The 19,408-nt window shown below is 39.6% G+C and overlaps 1 protein-coding gene across 10 annotated transcripts in view; it reads right to left on the minus strand.

Moving 5' to 3' along the window:
* NFIA (nuclear factor I A) overlaps positions 1-19,408 on the minus strand; it is a 595,358-nt gene that overhangs the window by 138,478 nt on the left and 437,472 nt on the right. For all 10 annotated transcript variants that reach the window (XM_060304981.1, XM_060304976.1, XM_060304960.1 and 7 more), the window contains exon 4: positions 15,982-16,056. In XM_060304981.1, coding sequence (XP_060160964.1) covers positions 15,982-16,056 — 75 coding nt within the window. The remainder of the gene's footprint in view (positions 1-15,981; positions 16,057-19,408) is intronic.

Raw genomic sequence — 19,408 nt, forward strand, 5'->3', positions numbered from 1 at the left:
GTGAGAACTGGCTCTCCAAATCTCTTAAGCGGCACTGAGATTACTCCAGCCTGAAGTATTTGTGGACTTTGTTGCACCGAGGAGTTTTCCTCCAAAGGTTAAGGTTGGGCATAGAGTTGCTTGTAGTAATCTCTCATGATCTTATGTATTTCTGCAGTGTCAGTTGTTACTTCTCCTTTTTCATTTCTACTTCTATTGATTTGAGTCCTCTCCCTTTTTTTCTTGAGGCGTCTGGCTAATGGTTTATCAATTTTGTTTATCTTCTCAAAGAACCAGCTTTTAGTTTTATTGATCTTTGCTATCGTTTCCTTCATTTCTTTTTCATTTATTTCTGATCTGATCTTTATGATTTCTTTCCTTCTGCTAACTTTGGGGGTTTTTGTTCTTCTTTCTCTAATTGCTTTAGGTGCAAGGTTAGGTTGTTTATTCGAAATGTTTCCTGTTTCTTAAGGTAGGATTGTATTGCTATAAACTTCCCTCTTAGAACTACTTTTGCTGCATCCCATAAGTTTTGGCTCATCGTGTCTCCATTGTCATTTGTTTCTAGGTATTTTTTGATTTCCTCTTTGATTTCTTCAGTGATCACTTCGTTATTAAGTAGTGTATTGTTTAGCCTCCATGTGTTTGTACTTTTTACAGATCTTTTCCTGTAATTGATATCTAGTCTCATAGCGCTGTGGTCAGAAAAGATACTTGATACAATTTCAATTTTCTTAAATTTACCAAGGCTTGACTTGCGACCCAAGATATGATCTATCCTGGAAAATGTTCCATGAGCACTTGAGAAAAATGTGTATTCTGTTGTTTTTGGATGGAATGTCCTATAAATATCAATTAAGTCCATCTTGTTTAATGTATCATTTAAAACTTGTGTTTCCTTATGTATGGACAACCTGGAAGAAATGGACAAATTCTTAGAAATGCACAACCTGCCATGACTGAATCAGGAAGAAGTAGAAAAAATGAACAGACCAATCACAAGCACTGAAATTGAAACTGTGATTAAAAATCTTCCAACAAACAAAAGCCCAGGATCAGATGGCTTCACAGGCAAATTCTATCAAACATTTAGAGAAGAGCTAACACCTATCCTTCTCAAACTCTTCCAAAATATAGCAGATGCAGGAACACTCAAAAACTCATTCTATGACGCCGCCATCACCCTGATACCAAAACCACACAAAAATGTCACAAAGAAAGAAAACTACAGGTCAATATCACTGATGAACACAGATGCAAAAATCCTCAACAAAATACTAGCAAACAGAATCCAACAGCACATTAAAAGGATCATACACCATGATCAAGTGGGGTTTATTCCAGGAATGCAAGGATTCTTCAATATATGCCATTCAATCAACGTGATACACCATATTAACAAACTGAAGGGGAAAAACCATATGATCATCTCAATAGATGCAGAGAAAGCTTTCAACAAAATTCAACACCATTTATGATAAAAACCCTGCAGAAAGTAGGCATAGAGGGAACTTTCCTCAACATAATAAAGGCCACATATGACAAACCCACAGCGAACATCGTCCACAATGGTGAAAAACTGAAACCATTTCCACTAATATCAGGAAAAAGACAAGGTTGCCCACTCTCACCACTCTTATTCAACATAGTTTTGGAAGTTTTAGCCACAGCAATCAGAGAAGAAAAGGAAATAAAAGGAATCCAAATCGGAAAAGAAGAAGTAAAGCTGTCACTGTTTGCAGATGACATGATACTATACATAGAGAATCCTAAAGATGCTACCAGAAAACTACCAGAGCTAATCAATGAATTTGGTAAAGTAGCAGGATATAAAATTAATGCACAGAAATCTCTTGCATTCCTATACATTAATGATGAAAAATCTGAAAGTGAAATCAAGAAAATACTCCCATTTACCACTGCAACAAAAAGAATAAAATACCTAGGAATAAACCTACCTAAGGAGACAAAAGACCTGTATGCATAAAATTATAAGACACTGATGAAAGAAATTAAAGATGATACAAATAGATGGAGAGATATACCATGTTCTTGGACTGAAAGAATCAACATCGTGAAAATGACTCTACTACCCAAAGCAATCTACAGATTCAATGCAATCCCTATCAAACTACCACTGGCATTTTTCACAGAACTAGAACAAAAAATTTCACAATTTGTATGGAAACACAAAAGATCCCGAATAGCCAAAGCAATCTTGAGAACGAAAAACGGAGCTCGAGGAACCATCAGGCTTCCTGACTTCAGACTATACTACAAAGCTACAGTAATCAAGACAGTATGGTACTGGCACAAAAACAGAAAGATCAATGGAACAGATAGAAAGCCCAGAAATAAACCCACGCACATATGGTCACCTTATCTTTGATAAAGGTGGCAGGAATGTACAGTGGAGAAAGGACAGCCTCTTCAATAAGTGGTGCTGGGTAAACTGGACAGGTACATGTAAAAGTGTGAGATTAGAACACTCCCTAACACCATACACAAAAATAAGGTCAAAATGGATTAAAGACCTAAATGTAAGGCCAGAAACTATCATACTCTTAGAGGAAAACATAGGCAGAACACTTTATGACATAAATCACAGCAAGACCGTTTTTGACCCACCTCCTAGAGAAATGGAAATAAAAATAAACAAATGGGACCTAATAAAACTTCAAAGCTTTTGCATAGCAAAGGAAACCATAAACAAGACCAAAAGACAACCCTCAGAATGGGAGAAAATATTTGCAAATGAAGCAACTGACAAAGGATTAATCTCCAAAATTTACAAGCAGCTCATGCAGCTCAATAACAAAAAACCAAACAACCCAATCCAAAAATGGGCAGAAGACCTAAATAGACATTTCTCCAAAGAGGATATACAGATTGTCAACAAACACAGGAAAGAATGCTCAACATCATTAATCATTAGAGAAATGCAAATGAAAACTACAATGAGATATCATCTCACACCAGTCAGAATGGCCATCATCAAAAAATCTAGAAACAATAAATGCTGGAGAGGGTGTGGAGAAAAGGGAACACTCTTGCACTGCTGGTGGGAATGTGAATTGGTACAGCCACTATGGAGAACAGTATGGAGGTTCCTTAAAAAACTACAAATAGAACTACCATGTGACCCAGCAATCCCACTACTGGGCATATAGCCTGAGAAAACCATAATTCAAAAAGAGTCATGTACTAAATGTTCATTGCAGCTCTATTTACAATAGCCTGGAGATGGAAACAACCTAAGTGCCCATCATCGGATGAATGGATAAAGAAGATGTGGCACATATATACAATGGAATATTACTCAGCCATAAAAAGAAATGAAATTGAGTTATTCGTAGTGAGGTGGATGGACTTACAGTCTGTCATACAGAGTGAAGTAAGTCAGAAAGAGAAAGACAAATACCATATGCTAACACATATATATGGAATTTAAGAAAAAAAAATGTCATGAAGAACCTAGGGGTAAGATGGGAATAAAGACACAGATCTACTAGAGAATGGGCTTGAGGATATGGGGAGGGGGAAGGGTAAGCTGTGACAAAGTGAGAGAGTGGCATGGACATATATACACTACCAAACGTAAAATAGATAGTAGTGGGAAGCAGCCGCATAGCACAGGGAGATCAGCTTGGTGGTTTGTGACCACCTAGAGGGGTGGGATAGGGAGGGTGGAAGGGAGGGAGACGCAACAGGGAAGGGATATGGGAACATATGTATATGTATAACTGATTCACTTTGTTATACAGCAGAAACTAACGCACCATTGTAAAGCAATTATACTCCAATAAAGATGTTAAAAAAAATCAAAAAAACACAAAGGTTAACGTTGGGGAATTGTCTCTTAAGATGTTATTCCTAAGTCATTTATCCTCCTCCCCCCACCCTTCTTTCCTGTCATGAGTAGAACCTAGTCTTTGTGTCATTTCTTAATAAACTGTTTGCTATTAAGGAATCATTACAGTAATGTGGGCTATTGGAAGAAAGGGGTTACTTTAGTAGCCAACCCTCTTAATGACCTGCTCTTCTGTACACATTAGTAGTTGGATAAGGTTGTGGTTATTGAACTTCTGCCATCCACCAGAGACAATCTGCTCGGGCTTGCATTGCTGGAAAGAGAAGATGATGGGAAAAAAAAAAAACTCTTATCCAAAATTTCAAGCTACTCTGCCTGGGAGACGACAGTGCACTGAGTTCACAACTTGTTCAATGCGAATCAGTGGGGAGCATTAACTGAATGACTAGTGCGGCCAGCCTATGGCTAATGGCACATCTTCTCTGAGAGGCTGCATTCAGTTGAATTCACCAAATATTTATGGAGCACCTTTAATATGTCAGGCTCTGCTCCAGATGCTTGAGATCCATCAGTGGACAAGATACATAAAAACCCTTGCCCTCGTGGGGTTTACATTTTAAAGATTAACAGTCATAGCTGGTCTTTCCTCAAATTTGCATGGCAACTAAAGAAGATGGAATATTGGCTAATAGGTATCCCCCCAAAAAGAGTATCAGGATTTAGTACTGGATTTCCAACTTGTAAAATAACTATTAAAAAAAAAAAGAGAGAGGTTTATTTCTCTCTGGATTACATACTCTAATGTACTGACTGAGACTTTGGGAACTTGTACTTTAAGACTGGGGGGGAAAACGTCCAACAACAGCACACAGTTCTACGGGCCCAGCACAATTTAGTGTTGTTTTGCATTCTAGCGGCACAGATCTTGTTAAGAAAGTCCATGTCACTGGCACAAAAGGAGTGAACATGGGAAAATACTTGTTCTTCTTTCTATCAAAGGCACAGTTGTAAACGCACAATGCTATGAAAACTCAAGCAAATCTGGAATCATCGTTAAAGGGAATTAACTTGGAAAGTAATTTGTGGCAAGAAAATTCAACTCCTTTGTTATCTTCCTTTTACCGTAATATGCTTCCTGAACACTGCTTATGAGAGAGGGCTCTTAGAAAGAAAAAAGTAAGTATAGTAAAATTAACTCATTTTATCAATTTGTGCTCTCGGCCAGAGTTTCCTGACTGTGGCTTCGAAGGGCTGTAAAACTGATGAATTTGCATGGAAAAAGAAACCAGTGTAAGTAATTTGTATAAGAGGGAACACGGACATAGACTGCTATAATTCAGACACCCTGCAGATAGCAGACTGCTGCAGTGTGAGCAGTTATGGATTAGAAAAATGACCACACGGCAGTCAGTCTGACTTGAATGCAAATCATAAAGGTACTTTCTCTGCAGCTTCTACGCCACGGTCTTCAGCAACTCCTTTGCCAAGCAGATTTCTAGTCTGTAAACCGTGTGCTGATCTCCTTTCCCCACTCTTCCATTCTGAAAGCTCTGACCCAATGCAGGCTTGGAGTATGTTTTTCCAGAATGGAACATAAAAGAAAGGCACTGAACCAAAGCAAGGGTTTCCCTCTAGGTGAAAATGAACTTCCCTGCTATTATAAGATTGAAGCAATGTTTCATTATGAAATGTGGCATTAGGTGCCAAAAGCAGCGAACACAGAGCACTGTTTCCACACATTCACGTTTTGAGGACACAGGGTAAGGATTATGTAAATTTGTGGTGGCAAAGAAGGTAAATAGAGGAATTTTTATTTCTAAAACAATAATTTCCTTTTACAAAAATGGGAACCATTCACTGATACCCTCTTCCTCCCCACTATGAGCCATGAAGATGGTTTATCTTTGATAGATAATTACTGTGAGTTCAATTTGTAAATAAAGCGTATTCAGGCACTTTATCGCCATAAAGTCCAGTCCTGGATCTCAGTAAACTTACATATCTACTCTACAAAGGAAAGAACTGTCTCCTACTTATTTCGGTATTCTCAGCACACAGTGAAGGATGCTTCATATACTCACATGCAACAAATGTTTACTGAGTTGAACTAAAATTATATGAGCTTGTTAATGAAAGATGGTGAAGAACTAGTACTTACCGAGTATTTATTAAGAGGCAGGCAATGGGATAGGTGTTTTACCTGAATTATCTCATTTCATCCTTGCATGGGGACATGGAATATGCACTTGTATTCTTCTCATTTAGAAGTGAAAAGGGAGCTATGAGGTTAAGTAACGTGATCAAGATCACACGGCTAAACATGTGACAGAGCAGGGATTTGAATCCAGATATCTCTAGATACCTGCCCAAAGAAACAGAGGGGAAACCCACATTTCTTGTCTCCTTGTCCTTCCTTCACCATTGGTTACCGGGGAGATGAATTCAGTAAGATTTAAATAGAGAAATATTTATCACCTACCACTTAACTGGCAAAACAAATATCTCCTCTTCCTCCTTCCTTCTTTGTTTTTACAGGTCTTTAGAGTGGCAGGCAGTGCTTCACTGGGTGAAGGGCCTGACACCTGGTCCTGCAGAGCAACCCACAGCGGGGTGAGCGATGCTGACAGATCTCTTGCATTAGTGGCTTCTGCCTTTGGGACTGAAATTGATTTTCTGCATTTTAGAGTATCATCTCTTCTTAGCTTTTTGGTTGAGGTCAAATGTGGTACCCGCTTAGTATATGATACAGCTTCAGCCATGGGATTAAGTCTTCTCTGACAGGGAATAGATATGATAGCCTAAGAGGTCTTTTCACCACAATGATCTATAAACCAAGGATGGGCTTCTAAACATAAGCCCCTTAACCAAGAGTGCACTGGGACTATCTGACCATTAGCAATTAGGAAACCAAACTATGTCAACAGAGTCCCATCTCAACAACCTACAAATCCAGCTGTCTGCAATACTTCTCAATATTTTCACCAAGAACTGTTTAATTTTTTCTCTCCTCCATCTCTTGAAAAATTCTGGGTGCTAATATGTCCTCACACCAGTCACATACTGGATTAACTCAGTTTCCAGTATTTGACCTAGTATGTGGCTTTTCTGAGTGTGAACCCCCTCAATCTCATCCTAGACATGCCTATAGGGTCATCAGCAACAGTCTTTGTAATCATTAAGAGTTATAGTGAGGGGCTTCCCTGGTGGCGCAGTGGTTGCGAGTCTGCCTGCCGATGCAGGGAACACGGGTTCGTGCCCTGGTCCGGGAAGATCCCACATGCCGCGGAGCGGCTGGGCCCATGAGCCATGGCCGCTGAGCCTGCGCGTCCGGAGCCTGTGCTCCGCAACGGGAGAGGTCGCAGCAGTGAGAGGCCCGCGTACCGCCAAAAAAAAAAAGAGTTATAGTGAGGACAATATATTCCAGCCAAAATCTCAATAATATTTGCAGTCTTCTTGTGTCAGGCTTTTGGAAAGCCCCCAAATGCCTTTTAGTTCCCCAATGTTACCTATTGGATATGAATATCTGCTCTTTAACAACTGAGGCTTATGAGTGCATAAATGAAGATTTACTAAAAACCAACTGGCAGTAATGACCTCCAGCATACTGGAATTTTTACATCCATAATGTAAGAGAAAGCAAAATTTTCAAATACTATAGAACCAAATACTTCGAAAAACTCTGATAAAAATAACCATGGTGTGGCTGGCCACTTAAAAAGTTGTCAACGTGTCAATGTTAGACCGAGAATTTTTAAACATCTTGTTATCCATTCTATACCCTGGAAGAGAAATTCCAAGAATAATGCAGAAACATAGGCTTTGGCTGAAAACGTGTGGAATAAGAAGTTTCTGGCTTCCTAAAGCAGATGAATTAGATCTAGTATTGGCATGCTCTTTTTCTATTGGAATTACTAACTCTGAAAGGGTCACTAGAATGGTCCTTGCAATAAATTGATTTTTAGAACATGAATTCTAAAATCAGTCCTTCTTAATTTATACACACACACACACACATTTTTTTTTTTTTTTTTTTTTTTTTTTTGCGGTACGCGGGCCTCTCACTGTTGTGGCCTCTTCCGTTGCAGAGCACAGGCTCCGGATGCGCACGCTCAGCGGCCATGGCTGACGGGCCTAGTCGCTCCGCAGCATGTGGGATCTTCCCAGACCGGGGCACGAACCCGTGTCCCCTGCATCGGCAGGCGGACTCCCAACCACTGCGCCACCAGGGAAGCCCCCCACACACATTTTTAATAAATTTGCTGATAGTGTGGTCAACTCAAGGATCTGCTGAGTGAAAGATCGAGGACAGAGGCTTTGTTCAATAATAATCATAGTAGTTACCATTGTTGAGCATCTACTATGTGCTAGACTCTTGACATTTTCTCACTTCATCCTTGAAACACTCCTGAAAGGTGTTTTTTTTTTTCTTTTTTTAAACATCTTTATTGGAGTATAGTTGCTCTACAATGGTGTGTTAGTTTCTGCTTTATAACAGAGTGAATCAGCCATACATATACACATTATCTCCTTATCTCCTCCCTCTTGCGTCTCCCTCCCGCCCTCCCTATCCCATCCCTCTAAGTGGTCACAAAGCACTGAACTGATCTTCCTGTGCTATGGGGCTGCTTCCCACTAGCTATCGATTCTGAAATCGATATTTCCAGCACTCAGACTTAGATCCAGCACACAACTGGTACTTAATAAATCTTTGCTGATTGAATAAATGATGGTTACCTATCAGGAGAACACATCTGAGAGGGGTTAAATGTTGCCCAAAGTCACTTGGTAAGGCCAGATCCCCAAATCTGTTATCCTGGACTATTTTATGATACCATTACGCCATCTTGCATATAGATTTTATAAATTATCCAAAGAAAAAATTACCTAGAAAAGATGAGAAATAGACAAATATATGAAAAGAGATCGTGATAACAAAATAGTATGTACATCAAGGTGTTATGTGTTTTGCTTCTCCCTGAGTCAAACCTTTACAATAAAAATGTTCATAGTCTGGTAAATTTAGTAGGAGCTTCAGCTAAGAAAAGAAAACAAGAGGCCCTCTAAATCTTGCTATGAGAACTCACTGCCAGCTCTAACCAGGAAGCCTGTGGGGGTACGAGTGTAACAGAAAGGACAAGACCTTCATGCACAGCATTGGCTGATGGGTCTGCTGATGTCATAAGCTTGTTCTTATCATAGCTCTAATTTCAGCCGACATGGTGGTCATAACACGGCTGACAGAGCCCACACCAAACACAAGGTATATGCACATTTCAATTTGTAGGTAAGGGTGGGAACACCTTCTACTTTACGTGGCTCTTTCTCTAGTGGGTGAGGAGAGTGGGACAGAAAAAAAATATCATGTTTGGCCACACATACTGTGAGCCGGGATTCAGAAGAAAGAGTAGTTGACGAAAATTTCTGCTACTGCCAGTTCATTTCATTTGTTGCCAGCTTTACTGTCCAAATATTCACCCCAAATATGTCAAGAAAATTAAAAGAAAAAAAATGATACAACAAAACATCCTTTTGAAGTAATTCAATTTCAGTATTTATTTTGAAAATTTATTGAATTATAGTAGAGGAAACCCACTAAATTAAGCCAGCCAGACTGGTATTTTTCTTCCTAAGAGTATGGCAATATTTATTATTTTACCTCTCCATGAGGGGTTGATTAAAACTAGAAAATAAAACATTTGCAATGTCATAATATATTCAGAATAAGGTGGCTTAGACAGGCAAATGAAAAAATATATAGGGCCAATCAGTATTTTCTATTCCACAATGTAACAGATTTTCTTGAAAAACTGCATTCTGGAGATAGGCATTATGATTTTTTTAAAGGGACTCCTACTCTTTTGTCTGCTGCACACGATACCCTTACTCTGGAAGAGGTGCCATTGACTTCTACAGATAGAAAATGTGTGATGTTCATTTTAAAATTACTAGTAGAGCCTGCTATTGACCATCTAATTATGCCGAGTTCCATTTATAAACATAGCTAACCACTAAGTTTATGGAGACTTTTTGTGCTGCTTTAATAGGATATTGATCGAGAGCATAGTTTGAGTGGACTGCCATTGAATTGTATAATAGCAAACAAGAGGCAAGGTCACAGCCACTGTTCATGCTAGGGCTGCAGTGTATTTTTTATTATAATCTTTTTGTTTCTTCCTTTAATGCTCAAGCCCAAATGGTTTCTTTCGAAAGGAGAGCTTGCGTAAGAATATAACCTTATTTTTAAAAATAATTTCCAGTGCCATGATCAAAGGTGAACCAACAGGCCACCTATTCAGAAAAGAAAGTTTCAAATCTATTCCACAACAGAGACCTAAAATCTGGCAAATAAACAGCATCCCAAAGGACTGGGACATCCGGAATCCCTTATCCTACACCAGTTTCCTCATGAGTCCTTCTCTGCAGGAACGTTTCGTAATTTTCAAGTTTGGGCTTGTCCCTACCAAAGACCTTCGTTTCCTTATTGCACCGTGGAGCTGAGTTAATTCTGTTGTAGTAGCGCCATCATGGCAGGTTAGACTATTGACAATAGTTCCTACTAAATTGCCGGTCAGAAAATCCAAGGGTGTGGATGTGGGCCCCCAGAGACACACAAAGGACCTAGAGACTTCAGAGAGAATTTTACAAATGAACTGCAATCTGGATCTTCATGACAATTCTCGTGTGAGAATCCAGAAAGAGTGCACATTTCTAAGGCAGAAAACAGCCACTAGGGTGCCACCTCATGCCAGGCTGAGGCATATGCCTTGCTCCATTCACTCCCACTCTCCATTGACAAACAACTCGGGAATCCTGTAGCCACCCAGCAGCCTAGCTTTGTGGCAGAGCCAGGACGATTCAGCTGCTGGATTTTAATAGATTCTGCAGCAATGCAACAGGAACCCAAAATCAGTCTGGGTAACTGAGAGTGGTTTTCACACCCAAAGACTCTAAGGCTGGCCACAGTGTGCTGAGAACCCTGGCTTTTCAAAATTCCAGGGCCATGAAATCATACCCAGCCACGAAGTTTACTTAACCCTTGCAGCCAGCTCGGGTGTACAAACCACTGCTAGAAAATTAGAACCCGTCAGGCCAGAGTCACAATGGCCTGTGTGTATTTGCGGTTTTCCTCTTTCCCAGTGAAGTATTTAAGGTTTCAGAGTCACTCCACCAACTTCAAATAAAAGAGTCAGCACTTTAGAAGGATATGGGCAGAAGTAGTGGATTTTTTCGGGAGGATTTTCTGGGTGCATACCAGGAAGGATATTTGACAGCCTCAAAAGCACACACTTTGAGGAAAACACTGGTGCAAAATAAACAAGAGAGGGTGCTGACAGAGAGCTATCTAAGCAGCATCAATTTAGCCACCAGTAGAGTGGGCTCTCTTTGTAGCAACTTCATGGGAAAGAGACCCATCTGAAAATGCTTCTAGAAGGCTTTGTTTTAAAATGCAGCATCATGTAAGAGCCATTTCAACAGATGGTTCCTGTCTCTTTCCTCACAGTCTTATGCTAAAACAACTTTAATGATTCTGAACCTCATCGTTAGCACTTATAAACCCCCTCCCCCAGAGCAGAGAAGACTTCTCTCTCTCTCTGGCAACGTGTCTAGTGGTCTGTATGTCGCCCTCCCTCCCCCGGAACAAAGTAATAAATAACTAGAACTACTTTCAGATGGTCCTAGCACATGGGGGAAAAGGTAGGAGGAGAATGAATATACATTTACTTTTATGCTACAGTACTCTCTTTGCTGCTAAGAGAAACAGAACTCTCCTTTCTTGCCTTTCACAGAGCCTGGATGATGCAAAAAATTAAAAGGTAGGCAGGCAGAAGGTAAGGGTAAGAGGGGAATTGGTGGGAGACCGCAGCAGGAGGCCCTGATTCCAACAGCCCCGGGCATCTGAGGAGGATGATTTCATGTCAAGCAACCTTGTCGCCTGACCCTTCACCTCTGAATGTGCAAGGCTAAGCCAGTAGCTTTCTCTTGAGTTTCTCGGCCATGGCCACCCTGTAGTAACACGATTATAATCAACAAACTTAGCACAGTTATTTCAGTGAATCCTCATGAGGAAATACTGAAATAGCATCTCCCTCCTCTATTAAATTTGAAAGGAGGAAAACTAAAAACAGAAACGAACGGGAAACCTCGGGAATGTCAATATTTGTATTAGCAGATTTAAAAACTGAATTCGAAAGATCCAGAAAGAGGGAAAATTTTCAAGCTGAGGCCACCATTAGTGTGAAATTTCTGGGCCACGTATGTGGTCCCAGGTGTGACTGGGGGGACTGGGTGGGGCTGGGACAGACAGGAGGAAGTTAAGAAGAAATGGGCAGCACGGTGGAAGAAATTCTAAGACACTGAGGCCATTAGAAACATCCAGGTGAGAGGCTAAACTATGAGAAAGAGTAAAAAGATCACTTGTTGGGGGAGTGGGAAAAAGAGTAGTAGGAGCGCACGTGATTTGTAAGGAAGTGAGACTATTCCGTATGGTACTGTAATAGTGTAATAATATGATACTGTAATAGCCTATTCCGTATGATACTGTAAAACATTTGTCAAAACACATAGAATGTACAACACAAAGGATGAACCCTAATGTAAACTACAGACTTGAGTTAATAGTAATGTATCAATATCAGCTCACCAATTATAATAAATGTACCACACTGACAAAAGATGTTAATCATAGAGGAAACTGGGGAGGAAGCGATATTGAGAGTCTATTCATTAAAAAAAATCAAACCTGAAAACAAATCCAGGAAAAAAATTGTAATTGAGTATTTTACTTGTTTTGGTTTACCTGAAAATCATGTAAACGTTTTGTTTGATGCACATATTAACAATTGAAAAGTTTATCAACTCTCATAAGAAATGATAATTTAATAAAAGCACAGAATCTTTGGATCGTTTAGTTCTATAATGCAGTTATAGGAGAGGTCATGACAAAAATGTCTACAGGCAGCTAGCTGAGTACAGTAGAGTGAAAAGAGCAAGTTTCTTAACTTTGAGCATCACCGACTCCTTCATCTATAAAAAGGGACAATAACAGCAACCATGGGAGGACTGAATGGTGCCTAGCACAGTGCCTGGTACTTGGTGTCTGCTTGATAAATGCTGGCTACTGTAATTTTTCATAGGTTACATTATGCTCCTACCAGGGCTAACGTCATGCATTTAATCAACTTACATGCCAGTTAGCTTATTTCTATCTCAAGGTTACAGAACGCACCCCAGCCCCACTTATCTGGAAAAAGTGTCCACTGCACCTCTAGAATGGATGCTTAGCTCTTCTAATGTGGGGAGGTGGGCAGTGCCGTAAGGAATGGTTAAGGATTTTGACTCCATCATACGGTCTGAGTGTTACATCTTTCAGAAAGGTGTGTGGGTGAGGAAACACGAGCTGGGGGACCCTTCCCTCATCAGCCAAGGCAATCTCGAGACACAGACCCTGAACAAACCTGGATTAAAGATCTGCAGGAGGGAGGGGGCTCTGGATGGCAGTTTGGCCAGAAGCCATGGTTGAGCTGACGCAGCCCAGTCCCACTCTTGCCAAACAGTTGCAGTCAGCATGAGGGCATGTGTGAGTGAGTCCTAGAGCCATTACACAGCAGTGTACAGAATCGAAAAGCATTCAAGGGCCGAAGGATGCTCGCTATGCCAGGCATCAGCAACACAGCCCTCTAAACAGGGACAGGAAACAAACCAGGTCCCTCTGTAGATTCAGTGTGTGGTCCGGCCATACCCCCTGGCAATCTCGAAGGCAGGTTGAGAATTCCCTTGGCAACCACGTGTGGTAGACTGAATGGAAATCTAGTCAAGTTTGGAACTGATAAGGCTTGGGATATAAGACCTTAAAGGGACACAGAGACAGTGGAAGAAGGATGAGATCCTGGGGATGGTTCTGAGCAGTGAAGGCCTTCACATACAAACCCCCAGGCCTCAGGACACTGACGGTAATGAAGACTAAATGTACGTATTACAGCAGCAAGGGTAGAATTAAAAAGGTCTTGTGCACCAATCTTAAAAGGGTTTTCTTTTCACTCATTAAGACTATGATTAGATCCCAGTAAGGGCTCTATGAATGAATATATGCCCCAGTAATGCCATGAGGACAGTTATACTCTAATACATATACTCTATATTACTCTTATTATTAAAATTGCAAGAAAAATGTACGATGATGATCACCTTTTAAAGATCTTAAAAAAGTAAAAATATATACATACAAATGCATTTTTATTTGTCTACGGCAAATAACTGGGTCATCGGCTGTGCTAGGGCAGTACGTATCCTCCAAGTTAACAAGGCAATCTTCTCTCCAGCTCGCTGGTTGGTACTCTAAGCACACTTCATCTTATGGCAACAACTTCGCCATTCCAAGTCATACCTCGCTGCTCATAATGCTTCGTTCTTTAGGGTTCTGACCCCTACACCAGCACATCCCAGCATTAACCAAGGGTTCCCGACTGTAGAACTCTAACACCCATGGTTACCTGCCTGCTGTTTTCCCTGTATAGTCTCAGGTTGTAGATTTCTTCAAGTTCCTTTGGGCTAGTCTAAGAGTACAGATTGCAGTGCTATACAGACTTAGCTTAACTTTTTACCCACTTGTTTGACTTTGGAAAAATGACTTAACTAGACCCTCGATTTAACTCATTTGTAAAAATGAGAGTAATTTCTTAATCTCACATGTTTATTGCAAGGATTAATTTTATGTAACATACATGAAAGCCTAGCACAGTGCTTGGCGGATAGACTCTCCCTCCACCCTCAGATCCCCTGCCCACACCTTGTATCCCACTTTCTGGATTTTTAAGAAATAAGAACAGACAAGAACCTGAGCCTGTGAGATCAGGATGGCTGGGCTTGCTTGACCTGACATCTTGTCATGAGATTCACTTGCTTACTCGGTCAAGCTTGCAAGACTGTAATACAGTGAATGGAGGGTATGAACTTGAAATAAAAATATTTATTTTTACTCCACCTCATTCCACAAAGAATTTGATGCAGCTTGAAACCAATTTCAACAATGTAAATTTTATCCACCAGTGGTATTTTGAAGTTGAAGGGGGATAAAAAATAAAATTTTAGGGCTTCCCTGGTGGCGCAGTGGTTGGGAGTCCGCCTGCCGATGCAGGGGACACGGGTTCGTGCCCCGGTCCGGGAAGATCCCACATGCCGTGGAGTGCCTGGGCCTGTGAGCCATGGCCACTGAGCCTGCGTGTCTGGAGCCTGTGCTCCGCAACGGGAGAGGCCACAACAGTGACAGGCCCACATACCGCAAAATAAATAAATAAATAAATATAAATAAAATTTTAATATTTAGTATAATTTTCCTTGGTATTGGGACCTAGAACACCATAGTCATTGTAGATACACTTTTTTAATGTTAGCCAGAAACTTTTATTTTAATCCATTAAGCACAATAGGCACAATGCCTAAGGCCTATGATCTTTTCAAGGCCTGCAAAGTTGTTTGAAGTGTGATGAAAATTATTATTATTAGTTTTTTGAAGTATAATTGATGTATGACATTATGTTAGTTTCAGGGGTAATATAGGTAGGGTTTTAAATAAAAACAAAGATGTTTTTGTGGGTAATATAGGTATGGTTTTAAATAAAAACAAAGAGTGTGTGTGTGTGGGGGTGTGTGTGTTTACATGGGGTGGAGGGAGGGAGAGGGAGAATCCTATACTTTCTCCTTGGACTGTCTGGATTATGTCATAGCAAAAATACAATCAATGACCCTTTGATCAATGGAACAGGGTGGTGACAGGTACTCTTAATTCACTGTTGTTGGTGATTATTGACAAGCTAGTAATGATCATGCTGCACGGTGTCACTCATGCTAAGGGCATTAGCATTCTTTAAAGGTCAAAAACAAATTCTTTTAAAACTCAGAATTTCTTAGAAATCCAGGAAGCCTCAATTTTTTTAAAACAGGTTCACACTATAGACTAGGGACTATGTGAGACACTCAGGATTTCAGTTCTTTCCCTGTGTCTCACATTAAAATGATATTAATTTTTCCTGACTTAAATTCTTGGCTGTCAAACAAACTACGTGGCAAAATTCTTCCAGTGGGAGTATGAAAAGGAGATTCTGAAAGGTATTTATGTCTTTAGGAGGCCTAGGCAAAAGGTAAGCACAAACCCAAGGCAAATCTGTACCAAATCAAAGCAAAATTATACTTACTCTGTGACACTCTTACTAGCTCAGTCACACTAAAAACCCCTGATGTGACAAAACTGTCCTGGAAGCCCAAATGTCCTGGGGAAACAAAAACAAAAGAAGCGAAGTGTCATAAATAGAAGACATCTGACAAGAGAATTTCAAATATTAGTTTCATTGTGATCAAAAAATGTGAAGTGTAATTTCATATTCTGCTCTAGTTAGAGTCACGTAGGAGGGTAGAGTCATTTAGTTACGTAGATGGTTTTTTGGTTTGAATCTTTGAATCTGGAGCTTATGGAAAGCTACGACACAACAACTGGGTGATTTTTGAAATGGTTAAAAAAAAAAGTTCAACAGGAAATCTGAAACAAAAGACGATTTAAAATAAATGGTTACCTTGGCTGACCTCTGAGACCTTCACAACCGGGATGAAAACAGCCTACCTAAGAATCAGCTAGGATAGCTAAATTCCCTAACAGTTTTTAAACATTGTTCTCTAAAGAAACATCTGATCGGGATTAGCTATCCATTCCTTCAAACCAAACAAGATTTAAAGATGTTCCCCCTTCATTTCTACAGGCACCATAGCGTGAATCCTTAAGAAGTCAGACTGCAAAAGACAAGCCCCAACCCTTGAAACATAAACACAAATTCTTCTGAGCACAAATAAAACTTTATATTTGTTTTGAGACAAGAGTTTTTTGTGGAGGGGTGGGTTGAACCTTATTTTTTGAGAAAAGATAATAAATTAATTGTTCAAAATGACTTACTCTTTGATTTCTGTATCTGCTTTATTTTTGCTGGATATAATTTCCTTTAAGATATCTGATATTACATCTAATTGTCAACTGCTTATTTATTTTTATGGTATATACAGGAACATATTTATAAATGGCAAGGAATACATAATTTATGAATGTCATTTCCCTCTCTGCCTCCAAAGTCTTCTGATTCTGAGTCTCACAGGTAGCATCTAGTTGAGGGATCTGTTTATAGGGCTAGTGTAATCTGCTTTAAAATTAGGGTCAAGGAAAAGTAGTGGGCTGAAGGGATTTTTTTTTAAAATAAGTGTTCTTTGAAATAAGAAACATACTTTTAAGAAACGCAATGTAAGAAATAGGACTAGTCTGAATGTACAACAAACAATCAATAAATAAGGTTTATGTTATTGATAAAAGCAAGATTTCACCCACTACTAAAAGGAAGCAAGTTTACCTGTGGCATAGTTTATGCACCAATAAATTTGTTAAATATCATGCACATAAACACATGCAAAAAAAATCACCATGCTTTGTAGAATTATAAAGGGACCTACAAATTATTCTTTTTCTTTTGGTTACATTGGACTTTTGCATAAGAAACATGTTTTGGCTGAGAATTAAAAGACAATTTTCAGTCAATTTTGATATCAAACATACAATCTATGATATTTTAGATGAAGCGGCTCTAATTTTTAGAATATACAATAATCATAACTTGCTTTTTTAAAATAAAATGGCACGATGTGTGGTGACGGATGTTAACTGGACTTTATTGGGCTGATCATTTCGCAGTACATACAAATTGAATCACTGTGTTGTACACTTGAAACTCATAGAATGTTTATGCCAATTATATCTTAATAAAAAAAAGAAAAACAGAATCATGTATATATACCACAATTTTTTAAAAAGGCAAAATTCATTTGAAGAAGGGCCTAAGAAATTTCACCTCTTAAAACAACCCACACCCAGGTATTTAGTTGACTTCTACTTGGTAAGTGCCTGAGGTGTTGTCTCTTGGGTTAAAAGAACTGAGAAGTAAAAATAAATAAATAAATAAACAAGCAAATAAATAAATAAATATTTCTAACAAAGTCTTGGCAAAACAGCACAATATCTCTTTCTACTGTGACAATGTTAACATCACATTTACCCCACAGACCATAACAAAGGAAATCCAACCACAACGTACATTAAATTTGACTTAAGACCCATATAACAATAGCAAGGAAATTCAGAACTGAGTGGGAAAATCTGGGTTGATCTCCAGCTCTTGCTCATCTCTGTCTGCGTCACTTGCTTGCGGGCTGATACTTGTTTCAGTTCCAACCTGTGAAATTCCTTATTTTAAGGATGACTTAAAATGAATTTCTGAACAGAGTGAATGTGAACGTACTTTAATCCTGCCACCGGAAAAAGCAACCAATCTATTTTGAAAACTTAGCTTCGTTTAGCATAAGGACTTGGGAGGGGGAAACCTGAGTGTTCATCCATTCAAACCATCATCCTCTCTGGATTGTTCCTTTTCTTTTGTCCACCTCTTAAATACTGGTGTTCTCCAGCATCTGTACTCATCTCTCCTTATATATATATTCCCTATGTTATTTTCTTTATTTCCATGATATCAGCTACCAAGCCTGACTGTGATATTTGTGAAACTAGAAAAATGTTTGCTTGCTTCACCACTGTATTTAATACTTGGGACACAGCAGTTAGTAAGTACATATTTGTTGAATCAGTGCATGAATGAATCTATAGGCCAATGACTCTCAAATCTTTATCTTTTGCCAAGATCTCTCTCCTGGGCTCCAAACCCATAAATCAAAATGTTTATTAGATATTTCTATCCAGATAGCCCACGGGTATCCTCAGACCAAACATGTCCAAAGCCGAGTTCCTTTTCTTCTCTCCAAAAACCTGTTCTTACTCTTTTGAATTCCCTACTTCAATGAACCATCCACTGTTCACCTCATTTTCTGTTTGGTGTCATCCCTGAATCTCGCCTCTTACAAACACTCATGTCCAACCAATCTCCACTGATTCCATTTCATACTGTTTCTTCACTCCATGTATATCTCCATCTCTCCCTTCCAACTGTGGCCCTGGCTCTTCCTACTTCTCACCAGCATGATAGGACAATCTCCTACATTCTCTGTCATCAGTCTTGGCTTCTCCTCTCATCTGCTCCCCACTCTGCAGCCAGAGCTGTCTCCCTGATGGGCAAATCTGATGATTTATTCAGCAAATACTTCTTGAGCACCTCCCGTGTGCCAGGCAGTGGGCCAAGGGCTTGAGACACAGTCCCTACCTTCAGGAAATTTACAGTCTAGGATTAGACACAGCTGAAAATCTAAAACAAATGAATTATTTTTAAAATTATAAAGGGAATAAATAATATGAAGGAAACAAATAAGAAAAACTTTAGAAACAGTGGCCAGGGAAGGTCTCTCTTAAGAGCTGACATCTGAAAGATACTAAGGAGACAGCCCGGAAAAGAAGGAGGAAGAGCTCTTAAGGCAGAGGGACTGGCATGTTCAAAGGCCCTGAGGTAGAAAAGAACAAGGTGTTGAGGAATCTGAGATAAACGCAATGTGTTCAGAGCTCACTGTCCTGTCAGAAATCTTGCAAGAGCCCCACAGAGTGTTCAGGGTTTAGTACAAACTCCTTCACGTGGCGTACGACCTCCA

Source organism: Globicephala melas, chromosome 1 (genome assembly GCF_963455315.2).
Source record: "Globicephala melas chromosome 1, mGloMel1.2, whole genome shotgun sequence".
In the NCBI taxonomy this organism is placed as follows: domain Eukaryota; kingdom Metazoa; phylum Chordata; class Mammalia; order Artiodactyla; family Delphinidae; genus Globicephala; species Globicephala melas.